This window comes from Aythya marila (assembly GCF_965140915.1).
Source record: "Aythya marila genome assembly, chromosome: 3".
NCBI lineage: Eukaryota > Metazoa > Chordata > Aves > Anseriformes > Anatidae > Aythya > Aythya marila.
The window spans coordinates 76572807-76587928 of record NC_139044.1 but is presented as its reverse complement, the minus strand read 5'-3'; the positions used below and the strand labels follow the sequence as shown (position 1 = coordinate 76587928).

General features: G+C 34.6%; 1 protein-coding gene across 8 annotated transcripts in view; it reads left to right on the top strand.

The window, feature by feature from the left end:
• The window catches only part of TBC1D32 (TBC1 domain family member 32), an 81852-nt gene extending 67489 nt beyond the window's left edge, over positions 1 to 14363 (top strand). For 4 of the 8 annotated variants that reach the window (XM_082756353.1, XM_082756354.1, XM_082756352.1 and 1 more), the window contains 6 exons: positions 5542 to 5611; positions 6454 to 6569; positions 7550 to 7704; positions 9355 to 9495; positions 10688 to 10876; positions 13341 to 14363. In XM_082756353.1, the coding sequence (XP_082612479.1) occupies positions 5542 to 5611; positions 6454 to 6569; positions 7550 to 7704; positions 9355 to 9495; positions 10688 to 10876; positions 13341 to 13460 (791 nt within the window). In that variant the 3' untranslated portion in view covers positions 13461 to 14363. Of the gene's footprint in view, positions 1 to 5541; positions 5612 to 6453; positions 6570 to 7549; positions 7705 to 9354; positions 9496 to 10052; positions 10186 to 10687; positions 11100 to 13340 lie in introns of those variants that run through there. The other 4 variants (XR_014317140.1, XM_082756355.1, XR_014317141.1 and 1 more) reach the window with 4 other exon arrangements.
• The last annotated feature ends 759 nt before the right edge of the window (positions 14364 to 15122 follow it).

Genomic DNA, 15122 nt, shown 5'->3' with positions numbered 1-15122 from the left:
ATGAACTCTGTCCACCCCCTTTCCCAAGATTAATACTTTACAGTTTGCTTTTATTTGTCTTTCTTCTGAAAAAGATATGAACATTGAAAGCCAATCCTTGATGCCTAGCTGTCAGAGGCAATAGGATGGCAATAGGATGCAGGAGGCAAGGAATTGAAATTTGCTATAGCAGTAAAACTGGCGTTATGCATTAGGGATATGAAGTTACTAAAATAGCTACTTTATCTTCCTGTTACCAGCAAATTCCAGTTCATTGAAACACAAATGTTTTTTGTAAATGTATTAGTTTTCTCAAGGTTCCAGCAAGCCTATTTCTCAAAGAACTCCACTTGTAGTGTTATCTTTTTCTTTACCGTGAGGGTGACAGAGCACTGGTGCAGGTTGCCCAGAGAGGCTGTGGAGTCTCCTCTGAAGATATTGAAAATCCGCCTGGATGTCGTCCTGCACAATGTACTCCAGGTGATCCTGCTCAGCAGGGAGGGTTGAACTAGATATCTTCAGAGCTCCCTTCCAACCTCGGTCATTCTGTGATTCTGTAATATGCTAGTGTCATGGTCTCCACCACGTGTTGCAAACTTCCCAGACTCAGGAATGCTATGACCTCTCATGGTTAACTGTTCTTTTGGGTAGCTCTGTTGGTGCAGGTGACCTTGCAGTTGAGTTTTCTATTTCCACTGACCTCTACCTCTGAAACAGCTGAAGCAATAGAATCGCAGGTATTCAGGCCTTAGGAATAAAATTGAAATATCCTGCTCTGTTCCTTCTCTAGTTGAGGCTCAGTTCTCCAGATGAACAAAATCTCGTAGGAACTTTCTACCATTTAATAAGCTTAGTCTACTAAGGATCAGGTGGATTGGGTGATGAACAGAAATTTTAAAAATGCCAATGGGAAGCTTCTTAGAGGGAGCAATGAATGAGAAATACAGGACTACATCACAAATTGGGCTGAGAGGGAAGGACGGAAGGAGGGGCATTCATCCCTTCCTCCTGCATCATTTGTTGGATGCATTTCTTTAAAGATAGGTGCTATTACCAAAAAGCATTTTGCCCTTTCCTAGTTGTTATGTAACTGGACTGAAAATGTAGTTTATTCTTAAAGATGTTGCTGCCAAAAACAGCTTGAGTATTTGTGATGACCAATACTCAGAGAAGTTCTAGATACGAATATTTTGATCTTCTATTATGATGAGGAATCTTTCTGATGACCTAGCAGATATTTTCAGCAATTAGAGTAGAATTGCACTTGAGATTACTTACTTACCTCTGATGAGGAGCCATTGTCTGTCTTCATTCACAGTTTAAAAACAACAATAATAATATATTTCTTTGAAATGGGATTTTTTTAGAGACAATTCAAACAATGAATACAAGATTCAGTCAGAATCTTGTCAGAAGCGTTATAGATGGATAATTTTTTGGAGGAGATGATGTTTTGATGTTCATTAAAGAACAGTAGCAAAATGGCAGAAGAGAATATGGTGATAAAAGTATGATTTCCACTCTTCCCCAACTCCAAAAAAATATGTTTTAAAATAGATAATTTTCATAAGGATATCACACAGTGTTTTATACTGCCTCCTTGGGTACCTTTACAGTGCCAATGTTTAGACACATACTAAAGAAGAAAAATAAAAAGAAAAGCTGATTTTTATTTAAATAAAAGATTTGGTCGGTTTCACAATTCTAGTTTTTATGGACAAAGCCAAAGACTAGAGATCTGATAGGAAAAATAACTACGTATTGTAAAGTTCCTTGAAGCTCATACAAGAATTATGCAGGTGCCTCTGACCATCATGGGATATTCAGTAGCTGTTTGCATTTTTTTTACTTACCTTTGATTAAAGGAACCATGTAATTTCTATCTATACAAAGAAAACTAATATTTGTTACCTAAAAATAGACTGAGTTAAAATTTAGAATTTTGCGGAGGTTATTTATGTTACCATAAAAAGATTTGGCCTGAACATCAACAAGTGAAAAAAGGTAAGTCAATACTGTAAGTACAGCATTAGTCATTTTTCCCACTTACCACAAAAGGAAAGGCAATAGTTTCTTTGGGATAACAGCAGTGAAATGGGAATAAATTATTACCCAAAGACCATACAAGTTGTATGAAATGTACTGTAAAGCTGTTTCAGCTTGGCATCCAGTCGCTTCATTGTGAATGCAATGTAGCCCATTTTCTGACTTAACCACATAAAAGTTTCTTTGTGGTAAGAGGAAAAATGAATAAGAAAACCTTTCAGATGAGTCGTAAAGTTGATGCATTGAAGTTTAGCCTGATCAGGAAGAATACTATTGGATTGTGTGTGCCACTTAACTCACTCTGAAGTATCTGTAGCTAAAGATTGACTTTAATAGTACTATTTACTTGCCTTTGCAAGTCGTGCTTTTTCAGAATGTCTGTTTTTATGCTCCTGAATGTTACAAAACTTTTGCAAAGTGCTGTGCATTGAAGCACTTGAAATGGGCGTAACCATAGTACAACTGATCAATCATAACCTCAAAGCAAGAAAACACTGAGATTGCATAAAGAATTGCTCCTTGTCTTCCCTTTTTCCTGTTCTTCCTGCTTCCCCTAACTTTTTGGGAAAGCATGAAAGCCAAGGAAAGGAATTTGCAATAAAACAAGAAGACAAGGAAAGGTTGGAAATAAGGGAAGATCACAAAATGATAAAAATAAGTACTTCCTTATTGTAGAAAAACTTATTATTCTACATTTTTTCATACGTAGTGTTTATATTCTCATGTTTAAAGTCATTATTGGCAATTAAGAGTTTGCAGTCATTGATGTTTCAAAGGAATCTTTTTCTCTTTTGAATTAATAAGATTGTATTAAATTATGGCTTCCAAAAACATAAATTATGCCTTCCTGTTTTAAGAGCAGCCATACTGATATATTTTTTTTTTATGATCAGCTTCTTAGAAGAGTGCATGGTAGGTTGCTAATGTAAAGAGTAGTTGCAGGGTTAAACAAAATGAATTGTTTACATCCTAAAGTGGTCCATACCTACTGCTGTGGAGTCATATGTATTTTAGAATGAGAGACAATGTCATCTTCCCATTGTAACTATTATTATTTTAATTGTAAGTCTATACAGCTCCTAAAGGAACATGTGGAATATCTTTCAAGTCATCCTTCAAGTTTCAATTTGGGTTAATTTCCATTTTACCATATTTTGATTTTTAAAATAAGAAGTATAAAATGCCTATTTGACATAGATTTTTCTTTTATTAGATAAATAAAAAGGAAGTTACTAAAGCATGTTGTTCATTCCGTTTAATAATAGTCACAGCGCAGTATCATGTTCTTATCTAATTTACAGTTCAGAGAGGTGTTCTGCCATTTGTTTGAGGGTAAATGGCATTCTTGTTTAGAAAATTGTTCCATCAATGCCTTCTGCTTTTCAAGACAGTTAGTTTTCAGGTATATTGATAAATAATTGTCAAATATGTTTTGTAGAATATCAAATTGTGTACTAAATCCACAGAGTCATGAGCATCATTATAATAGTACAGTCACAACATACGACTGCAAGCTTGCTAGTAAGCTTTTTATCGATGGATTGCAATATGCAATATCTTCATACCCAACTTATTCTTAATAATAATTCACTAGCTTAATGGAACATTCAAGGTTTCTAGGTCCAGTTTTTAATCAGTAGGAAGTGGTCCTTTGTGTATTCTAAATGGCTTTGTAGTTTTCTAACGCCTAGTGTTCCCGGTTTGTTAATTGGAAAAGCAAAATGGAAATCAAAAATTTTGACAAGGAACCTCAATTTCTGTGTTCATAGTGTGAGTTGTCGATTGGTAGTAACTCAACTGCGTAGTGTACAGAGCTATGATTATATCAAGTACACTGGTGTAAGAAAGTGAGAGTTTTTGCCTTGATGAGATACTGCATAATATAGAATTATTCGGTCCAAACTCTATGTTAATTTTATCTTCTTTCATAATACAGGGGAAAATATCAAAGGGAAAACTGATAAGGAAAAGATCCTTTTCAGCAACTAAGAATTATTATACCAGAAAATAAAAGGCAATGAGAATGAATGAAATCAGTTGTGTTCTTGTAATGTTGGTAGGAAGTAAGCATTCAGTACTTGCTGTAAGCTGTTACAAAGTGGAAACTGGTTCAGATGGTGTGCTGTCATATGGCTGTTTCTCACGACACCCTTGTTGGACTCTGAGAGCAGTTCCAGCATTTCCACCCACACAAGGCTCATCTTGAAAAGGAAGTAGAGCTTCCTTGGTGTAGAGATTGTTAGGCTGTTTCCTTCTCTCCTGCAGTCATGCAGGACTGAATATATACAGTCATGCCAGGACTGAATTAACCATTAGTTACCATTAGTCAACTCATTCAAATTCTCCTTGGCTTGTCTTCTAACATGGCTTCTATGTTACAGTATAGCTCTGGCCTGCACAATTGCAAATAGGAACCTGGAAATGGATGCACTGTTTAGGTGGTATTTGCAGCTTGAGAAAAAAGGTAGCTTGGAACAGTAGCTGTAAAAAGTTAGCAACTGTTTCAAGCATCTCCAGGGCTTTATAACTGAAATGCCCTGTGATTTTATATGTATTCTTTCAAATACTGTTTTTCTTGAACTTCTGTTCTGGGGTTGAAAAAAAAAAAAAAAGCTTTGACTTGAGATTACTATTTCAATCTCATCAGTTTATTGAATAAATTCAAGATAATTTCAGTCTACAGCTCATCTGAGCAGGACACTTCTTCTTTCTTTCTTTCTTTTTTAGACAATTTTTTAATTAAGTTCATTTTTTTTTCTTTTTTATTAGCACTTTGTCTCAAAGAAGTATATTAAAGGCTTAAGACCTCAGCTTTTAGCTCATAGTATTACTGTAGTGAATTTTTTTTTGAGGTGTCGTTATCTTAGATGAGATGAGAACACGAAATAGACAGAACTTCATCTTTTGCATTTAAAATTTAGCATGTTGAGAAAATGTTACTAACGGGGTTGTTTTAATTCACGATTTATTAATTTGTTTATCTAACTTGGATTTCTCATTTAAATAAATGCAAAAGAATGGTGGTATATATTACTGTGTGAAAGAAAAAATATGGAACTACAGGATATTTAAGAAACAATCGATTATAAAATGTTCAATGAGATTAATATCAAAATAGAATTTTTGTTAGCAAGGTTGGCTTTACAGCTTGGTGACTTTAAGGCCACTGGAATGGAAGAAAGTAAACCAGAAAATGCAGCTTTGATTTCTTGGCAAGAAGGAATGAAGCTCTGCCAAGAAATGGGTCTGAAGATGATGTTTGTTCTCATCATGCTTTAAAGATAATGATAACCATATTAAAAGTGAACATTTTCCTGTAAAGAAAGTGATTTTAATTTAAAAAAAAAAAGTGTATGAGGAATACAGGTTCTTGATGTTTCTTTGCAAATACTGCTAAACTCACTTAAATATGAAACAGATCTCCAAAATTAGTATCTGTGCATGGAAACTTTACATTAGTATTCAGTTTAAATCATATTTTTCATAATACTTTATTATATTTTTCTTTTGTTTTAGCCATGGATGCAGATGTGAAGAAGGAACGCCTTTCATCTGTGCAGCTGCTTGGTGTTGAAATGACAGTCAGGTACATGGTATTAAAATATTTCCCTAGTGTATTTCTAGAATTTGTTTGATTTCATGGAATGACTTTAATGATACTTAATCCATTAACTCAGTGTTTTATGCCATCTAAATCTAAAGATAATCTTTTGAGAAAATGAATTCTAAATTTCAAAATGAAAAAGGTACTAGTACATAATTAAATTATCTTTACAGATTATATAGGTTATTGTCCTTGATTGCTGCAAAGGCTAATTGTAACTTGTTAGTAAGATTTACCACTTAAATTACATTATCCTGAGTTATGTTTCTTTTCCTTCTCACATAACTTCTCTAAATGGTTCTGTTTAGCTAAGCTTAGTTATATGCCATTAACACATTTTATTTCGCTCATAATTTGCAGAGCTATGATGAAAGAAAAGTTAATGTGTCTGTACTTCCACAGATTGTTTTCTTTAGCATTAATATTTGAATTCTGATGCCAATAGTTACATATAAAATATACTTTAATTACATATAAAAATATACTTAGCTGGAATTCTAAACAACATACGTGAAGAAAATGAGTCATGTATCATAGACAAAGTCCTTGTTCCTTCCCATCACAGTTGCTAAAACTTTGAACTACAAGGAATTTGGGTAAGAAATTGTAACACTGAGTATAATAGTCTGCCATTCCCAAATGAAGAAACATAGCTTTTATTAAACCATTTTTTATATATCTACAACATTGTGGTTTTGATGTTCAGTGTGATGACTGCTTAACTTTTACAGGCCTATTAAGTATGAATTCTTTCTTTTTATTTTTATTTTATTTATTTATTTTAACGTATTTAAGCAATTTCAGTTTTTAATTTCTTGTGTTAGATATGGAAAATACCTGAATTTGCTAAAAGAACATGCTGAAAATGATCTGTGCTTCGTCTTAATGAATTGTGAGCAATTTCTGAAACAACAGCAGACAACTGTGGTATCCTCACTTCGTATCCTTCTTGATTGCATAAATTGTGTGGCCTAAGAATGCTAGTGGAACTTGAGCCCTCAATTTGGGTTTATGATGGTGGTGTTATACGTGTAAATATATCCTGAAAGAAGAAGAAAAAAAGGCACTTTCTTTGAAATTTTGTTAAGTTAAAATGCACACACAATGCACTCCATAAAATATTTGTCATTCTGTTCCATATTTTGTTAAAATTGTTTCTCATTCATTTTTGTCATAAAGTTTTTTGGTGTAGGGTCACATATCGCTGTATATGCTAAAGAGTCTGAAGCAATATACCTTTGAGCATTAATAAATATTTGTGGTACTCCCGCAGTATCAATGTTCTGGTGCTATGTACTATGTAGATGTACTGCATATGTGTTATGTAGTACATACGTACTGTGGAACATTATATATCTATATTTTTAATATAGCAATGATAACTGTTTCCAATAAGCTTTTTTCTTCAAGCATTAGGCTTAATGTATCTCTATTAAAATATACTTCAGGTAGTCAGCATATACTTTAATTCTTTTTTGAAAGCTTTTATTTTACTTTTTCTTTTTTTTTCCCCCCATAATCTTCACAACTCTTGTCTTCCTCCTCTTCCCCTACCATCCTCTGTTCCTGTACTGTGGGCACACTTGTTTTTGTGTGAGGGTTTTGTATTTACATATTTTGTACTTACATATTTCTCTAGGTTTTTTTGTTGTTGTTTTTTCCTGATTTGAAACATTTGCTTATGGACTGGAAAAGAGTAGACTACAGGGAAAACAGCTTAAATTGTTTCTCTTAATTCAGTTGTAGAGACAGGTGTGTCTCTAGAAATCTGCTTTCTGTGCAGCTATATTCCGTTGTCCCATCTATAACAAACAAGCTCTTAACTCTGTATGTTCGGGCCTGGGGAGTGAGGAAGGCTGCAATTCCTGCATGGCAGCGCAGAGAAGTTTTTTGCCCAAGTTCCTTAACTTTTTAATGCAGACTGCTTGCAGGGACGCTATGCTGGCTATGACTGGTTTGCATCTTCTGTGTTCCTCATTATGTCAGGGGACAGGGAGAAGACTCTAACGTTTCTTCAGCAATTTTCTCATCTTCTTGTTTCAGCATTTCTCTGGCTACAAAGACTGCATGTATCTGTAAGAGTTTAAAAGCTGATTCTTTCTGAAAGACAACTTTGAAAGTTAAAATACATGTTATCAATTTCCCCCTTTTTAAAAATTGCATTAAGTTTTCATTAAAGCCCTCTAACTGAATGCATAACCCTGATTTTTTTTTTTTTTCCAGAAAAATACAGATTTGCTCAAATGGTTGTTTAAAAGTAGTGAAATAACAGGTAGACTGATGGTAAAGGCAATGTTACCAAGTTTTAAAGCTGACAGTAAAATAAACCTTGTTAGTGGCATCTAATTCTGATGCAAGACCTTTTATTAGTAGCAGTAGTATTACAATGTGAAGTTTATCCTTCTGATTTTCAGTAAAACTCAGTTTTATGGTTAAAAGCACTAACATGTATTTATTAAATTTGAAGAATTATTACTGAATTCTGAACGCCCAAATTCTGAATGCTTTGCAATTTGAAATTAGTATTTTGATCAAGTTTGTAGTATAGGCAGCATGATTTCCATCTTTGATTGCATGTGGAATCATCAGTGTAAAACAAAAATCTTTCATCTTTCAGTTTGACTTCATACATTTTCACATTGTCTTGAATGTTTTGACCACAAATTATCAAATAACTGTTGTCTTTACTACAGAGTTTTGGGGCATAGGATGCACCATCTAGATTTTGTGCCTCTTCTGTATGCAAACCTCTGTTAAGACGAGTTGGTCTGTCTTTTCACCAGCAATGATTGTATTGCTCCACTCACAACGCCAAGGCCAGCCCTAAGGCTGTTCCAACACAATTAAATTTTGCTCCATTATGTGAATATAATTGTGCTAAATTCTCAGTGCTGAGAATTTAAGTGTCTTCTTCCGTACAAGAGCTAGACAGCATTGCAAAGTTGCTGCATTACTAATGTCCATTCTAAATACCTAAATGATTTCTCTTTCACAATATATCTTGAAGAAACAAAGAGAAAACTAAATAATTAACCTATTTGCATAATTTCCACAATGTAAACTAAAATAAAATGTCAAAACATAAATGAGGAATTATCCAGCCATTAGACTGTAATGCTTTAGGAAGCATTAGACTGCCTTAGGAAGGTGGAAAATTCCCAAGGATGTGCACTAACCTTCTAGCACGAAGCCAAAGATTCATTACCTAGAAACCAAACACGGATACCCAAAGCTTTCCATAATGATAACCTCTGTTTCTTTTGCAGCTCATAACAAAATTTCTCTCATACTCACCACACGTACTGCAAAGAAACATGCACCTAGAAAACAACTTTAAATACCGCAGAAGTTCGACTTTTTATCCACCAGTAAAAGGGAAAAAAATCCAACAAAAATGAATTGTTGTTGTTTGTTTAAAATGCAGCAACATTTTCTCCCTCCCTGCTTTGAGAATTAAAGCATAAATGCAATAAAGACTTAAGATTGTAAAGGATTAGTTAAGATATGTTTTACAACAGTTTCTAGCTTTGGATTTTCTTTAGTTTAACTACGTGTTTTTAAGATGTCAATGCAATCTTTTTCCGTATTCACTTATTTTATTTCCTGTCTCTAAAATAATTGTGATGACTTATGTTACAAGTATATATATTTTTCTCAGAAAGGTATTTTAAAGTAACACAGTTCTGTGATCTATAATCATTTTCCCCAATTTTGTTGTTAATCAGGTGCACCTGCCTATTACCACAGTGGAATCTGGCATCCATCCAGTCTATTTCTGCAGTGCACACTATGTTGAGATGTTGATGAAAGCTGAGTTACCACTTGTCTCCTCTGCCTTCCATATGGCTGGTTTTGCTCCATCCCAGGTAACTGATGAAATATCAAAGTATCTTCAACTTCTTGATTTAAATCCACAAAATCAAAGATGTTCAGAGTTAAAGTTGGAACTACTGTGGTTTTTCTATACACGTGCGTGGTGGTTCTGAAACAGCATAAGAGATTGTTGAATGCATAGTGACTCAGGGCATTTTAACATAAATATTAACTATCTTCTGTAGAGTAATGACAGTATACTGCAACTGATGATCTTCCATTACAAGTTCATGCAGAAAATCTGATAAAAGTGAGATACTAAAAACTCAGATTTATCATTAAAAACTATAGAATATCTTATTCTCCAGAATAATTTTCACTGTTTTCCACGGGGAGGAAATGATAAATTTGGGACAGATATGTAACAGAAAGCAGTTCAGTTTATATTAGAAAAAAAATATATACTTTTTAAGGACTACTATAACTATTACAATCAGGTAAAAAAGATAAAACAAACCAAAAACTTTTATAATAATGAAATGTTACTAGAGAAAAATATTCTCTAGTTAGTTTTTATTTAGTTACTTTTTATTTTACATACTTAATACAGTGCTTTGGAAATACCGAATTCTACATGTTTGTACAGAACGTTGCTTATACTACAGTCACGATGAAGCATAAACAGCTTCATGCCAATGCATAGGATATCTCACTGGAGTAAGAGAGCTTATTTCCGTTCCAAGGCAAGAAATATATTTTTCATATTATGCTTTCAAAATTCCCTTTTGCCAGGATTTGCAGCATAAGAGGGGGGCAGATGCCAGCTTTAAATAGTCAGTTTAGGATTTCTTTTTTGAGAAGAGTGGCAAATAAGGGATTTTATCTCAGCATAGGAATAATGAGGTGCCTATAATTAGGTGATGAAAAATCATCTTGTATTTCACTGGTCTTGAAGTTTTATGCCTCAACTTCAACAGTTGCTATATATTCAGGTACAATGTATATGAACAGATATGATATGAACAGAAGCAGGGTGTGAGGTATAGCAGAACTCAGTGAAACTATTTTGAAGCTGTGCTTTTGCAGGAAGAAAAAGGGATTCTTGGCCTCTTTTGTACCTTTTATTTTTGTAAGTAGGGTAATGTTATAGGAAAAGGGCATTAGTATAGAAAAATTAGGAGATAATACTGATAAATTATGACTGAATATCTACAGCAATTTAATTATAATTTTATTCTCACCTAGATTTGTCTGCAATGGATAACTCAGTGTTTCTGGAATTACATGGACTGGAGTGAGATCTCTCACTACATTGCTACATGTATTTTCCTTGGTCCTGATTATCAGGTATATATGTGTATTTCTGTGTTCAAACATCTAGAGCAAGACATCCTGAAGCACACTGAAGCCCAAGATCTTCAGGTCTTTCTTAAAGTAAGGGTTTCTTTTTGAATTTCTTTCAATTGCCAAAGGGAAGGAAAATTCTCTATACTGAAAATTAATATACTACTTAATCTGAAGCACTTACTGAATTTCACCTATTGATTTTAACTGAGTGAAATAACACTTTAATTTTATTTTCTTCCTGGCAGGAAATTGTGGTTTAGTATTTTCCAGAGAATGGTTTTCCTGCATATTGTCCTGATCACCTCTCCTTGTAAGCAACTTAAATAGCCGCATTAATTTACTAGGGCATTTGTTTCAATTCCATATATGTGGCCCTGATCTCCTTAAAGTTGATATTCTTCAGAAGGGTGGGTTTATGCAGTGGTCTCCTTCTGAAGCCTGAAGAGATGTGGCACAAAGCTCAGTGATCTTTGTTATTCTGAACACATGCCAATTACTATACAATCAGCCTTTCTTAGATAATAGGCAACTGCATTCTGCCAGTATACTAAAGCAAAAGCACAGCAATTGGGGGAAAAACAGTGAACTCAACTTGGAATCTGATTTATTGTTTGTCTTTCTTTCTATTGTGCTGAGTATATATAAGTAAGGCGGGATGAGATTGATACATACTCCTTTGGCAAGATCTTGACATATCTGATACCACCTAAACTTTACATTAAAATGAAGTCATCAGTTAACAGCAAGTCATTGCAAAAATCAGTGATTTTGATCTCTAGTTTAATTACGGTTATTTTGGATATAACTACATCCATTTAACAATGGTAGACTTCTAATTCAATTAATTTATTAAATTTGTGGCAGCTCTGGATTTTGAAAGTTGTTTGTGCAATTCTTCTGATACAATAATATTCATCCTTTGGGTTATTTCAACGTCCAGAGTGAGTATGTGTGTGGTTTTATTTTTCTTTTGTGATCCTGTATGGGATTTCTGGTCAGTGGCAAGTTGAGTCAACAGTGTGGTATTGCAGACAACAGGGCCATCCATATCCTGGGTGCATCAGGCACGGCATATTTAATCAGTCAAGGGAAGGGATTTTCTTGCTCTGCTTTGCGTTGGCGTGGCGTCACCTCAAGCACCATGTGCAGTTTGGGGCACCACAGGATAAAAAGTACATAAAAGTATTAGAGTGTGTCCATAGGAGGGTTATGAAAATGATGAAGGGTCTGGAGGGCAAGACATGTGAGGAGCGGCTGAGGCCCCTTGGTTTGTTCAGCCCCGAGCAGAGCAGGCTGAGGGGAGGCCTCATGGCGGCCTGCAGCTCCCTCACGAGGGGAGTGGAGGGGCAGGCGCTGAGCTCTGCTCTCTGGGGACAGTGACTGGACCTGAGGGAACGGCATGGAGCTGGGACAGGGGAGGGTCAGGCTGGGGGTTAGGGAAAGGTTCTGCACGCAGAGAGTGGTCACTGGAACAAGCTTCCTAGAGGAGTGGTTGATGCCCCATGCCTGTTAGTGTTCAAGAGGCATAAGGACAACGCCTTCCGTATTGTGCTAACTTTTGGTTATCCCTGAAGTGGTCAGGTGGTTGGAGCTGATGATCTGTGTAGGTCCCTTCCAAGTGAACTATTCTAAATATGAACAATATGTCAGCTCAGTCACCTGGGTTTAACACTTGCAAAGGTATTGGTCAGTTACCATTCTGTTGAAATACAAAAATTTAGGTTTGAGCTTTAGCCTGTAACTTCTCAGCACAGCATTCACAAATGTTAATTGCTGTAGTGGAGCAATTCCCCCAAAAATGGAAGTCTAAACTATTCTAAGAACATAATCCAAGTTTAAAAAACAAAAGCAAACAAAATTAATAATAATAATAATAAAAAACAACCTTTGAGTATTCATTTTATATTTTCTTAAGTAATGTCACAATTTCATACTAGCAGTGGTCACTTAGCATATGAAGAAGTCCTTCTGCCTGTTTTCCTTCAAAGAACTGATAGTAATTTTTCAAGCTTCTAACCTACATTATATTTCATGAAAAAATTATGATTTGATAGCAATACACCTTTGTTGCTATTATCTAATGAGTAGTTACATGTAGCTAGTAAAATTAAAAACAAATATTATTTTTCTTAATATATATATATTTAAATTTGCACATAAAGAAAGAGGTTGGAGACAACTTTGCTGTGAATTAAGATGATGTTATGCCTTTTTTAAAAAAAAGAGTATTTTAGTACCTGATGTTGCCTTTTTAAAGCTCACTTTATTTTCATTAAAAATCTTCATATGTCATACTTTCCAAAAATGAGATGAACAACTTCTTTGTGAAAAAACTATTTGTTACCAAGAGTTAAGGAATTACTGGAAGTACCTTCTGGAACAGATATGCTTATTATTTATTTCTAAATATATTTTAATGTGTGTACTTTAAGTACTCAAGCCATGGCAAACAGAACAAAACTAACTCTATTCAGCAGCCTGGAATTCATTACATTTGAGTCATGCATCCTTTTTCTTATCTAATAAATGTTCTCTGTGTGTATTTGTGCAGGAAGAAGCACTCCATGGATTTCGAGTGAGTGATTATCTAGAATACATGCAAAGCCTGGAGCTGATCTACAGACCAGTGCTACTGAAAGACATGAAGAACATCAGAGTACAGAATACATAGATCAAGCAAGATAGATTTTTTGCAGTTTTGGTTACATTCTTTAAAAGAATACTGATTATTTGATATATCAGTCTGCACTAATACAAGTCAGGCTGTGTAAATGTATATACTGTAAAATAAATAAGGAGGGTTTTCAGAATATAGTTTTTGAAAAAGGACTTCATTTAAATTGGATGACTTACAGTAATCATATTTTCCCAGACAGGCTATATGCATAGCCTCATTTTTATTTGAGAGAAAGCTTCAGAAATCACCTGTAGATTGTTGGAAGTGTCTTCCTTAAAATGCCTAGAACCTGTTTCCAAATCAATTCATTATTGTCATATCCTTGTAGCACAGTCCTAAAAGCTTCCTATATTGTAAGGGTCTGACAAAGTGATTTTTCTTAGAAGCAACTGTTAGTATGTATTCATATGCATGAGAACTGAACAAATTAAAAATAAATTCTCTGTACACAGCCGTTCTGAATTTGTGGATAAGGTTGAGAAAAGAGTGATCAAATGCATGCAATGAAACAAGACTGATATTCCCTTTTTTTTTTTTTTTTAATAAATAAATAAATCATTTTGTGTCTTAAAACATCTATTTGTAACATATAATTCTGGTATGCATAAGTGAATGAGAAGTCCCTAGGCAGCCTGCTTTTCATATCTCTGAAAACAATCCTCTTTAAAGATTTTGATTTCATTCAAACAGGGAAACACTGATATAAAGTTTAATCTACACTTCCCTTTCATCATCTGTGAAATGCAAGAATTAAGGCTGCTAGAATTAAATCTGTGTTTTCTAACACCGGTACAATGTAGGTAAAAGTTTAAAGTTGTTGAAGTTGATTGAAATTCCCAATTTCAGAGGAAACATGTTTTCTTGAAGAGCACTGTATCCCATTTGCTCTGGGACAGATTTTAGATAAGTCAGTGGGCAGCTGAGTTGATTAAACATTCTAACAGCTTTCTTTTCTATATTACATTATATAACTCTTAAATAGATATCTAATCCAGGGAAGAAAAAAAAAAAAAAGCACTTTTCTTTGCAAATACTTAATACTAACTGTAGTGGTCACTGTAGACATTGTTTTATGTCTCATTTCTCTTCTTACTCCCTCTACCAGTGAAAAAAATGAATAAAGCACATCCTAGCAATCACTGGCCAAGCTGAAGCTTTCTCTCCTGTCTTGCCTCGCACCCTCCACAGTATTTGGAGATTGCTTGTTCTTTTCGCTTTGCAAGAATTTTACTTGCTCAGTTCTGTATTTTGGTGGGCTCCTCTATTTAGGGTTTTCCATTTGTGCTTTCCTCAGTAATAGTAGTGATGTTGCTAGAATACCCATTCATCTGCCAAGGTAGTTTATCATCTATGACATCTGATCATCTATGACTGTGTCCTGAAGGCTGGGTTTGTGTTTTGCAAATATTTTACAAATCTGGTGGTCTGACAATTCACTCTGCTGTAGGCATTATGTTTTATAAATACCAGCAGTATATCATACCCCTCTATATTGACTCTCTTAAGCTAATATGCAGTGCCACTTTCTACATAGCATTTCATTCTTTCTGGGATTGTTCAAGGGTAATATCTAGTACAGGGCATCTTCGTGCTGGTGGCGGTTGGAAAGAAGCAGCTAAAGAAAGGCTGTTGAGGAAATTTCTACTATAATGGCTT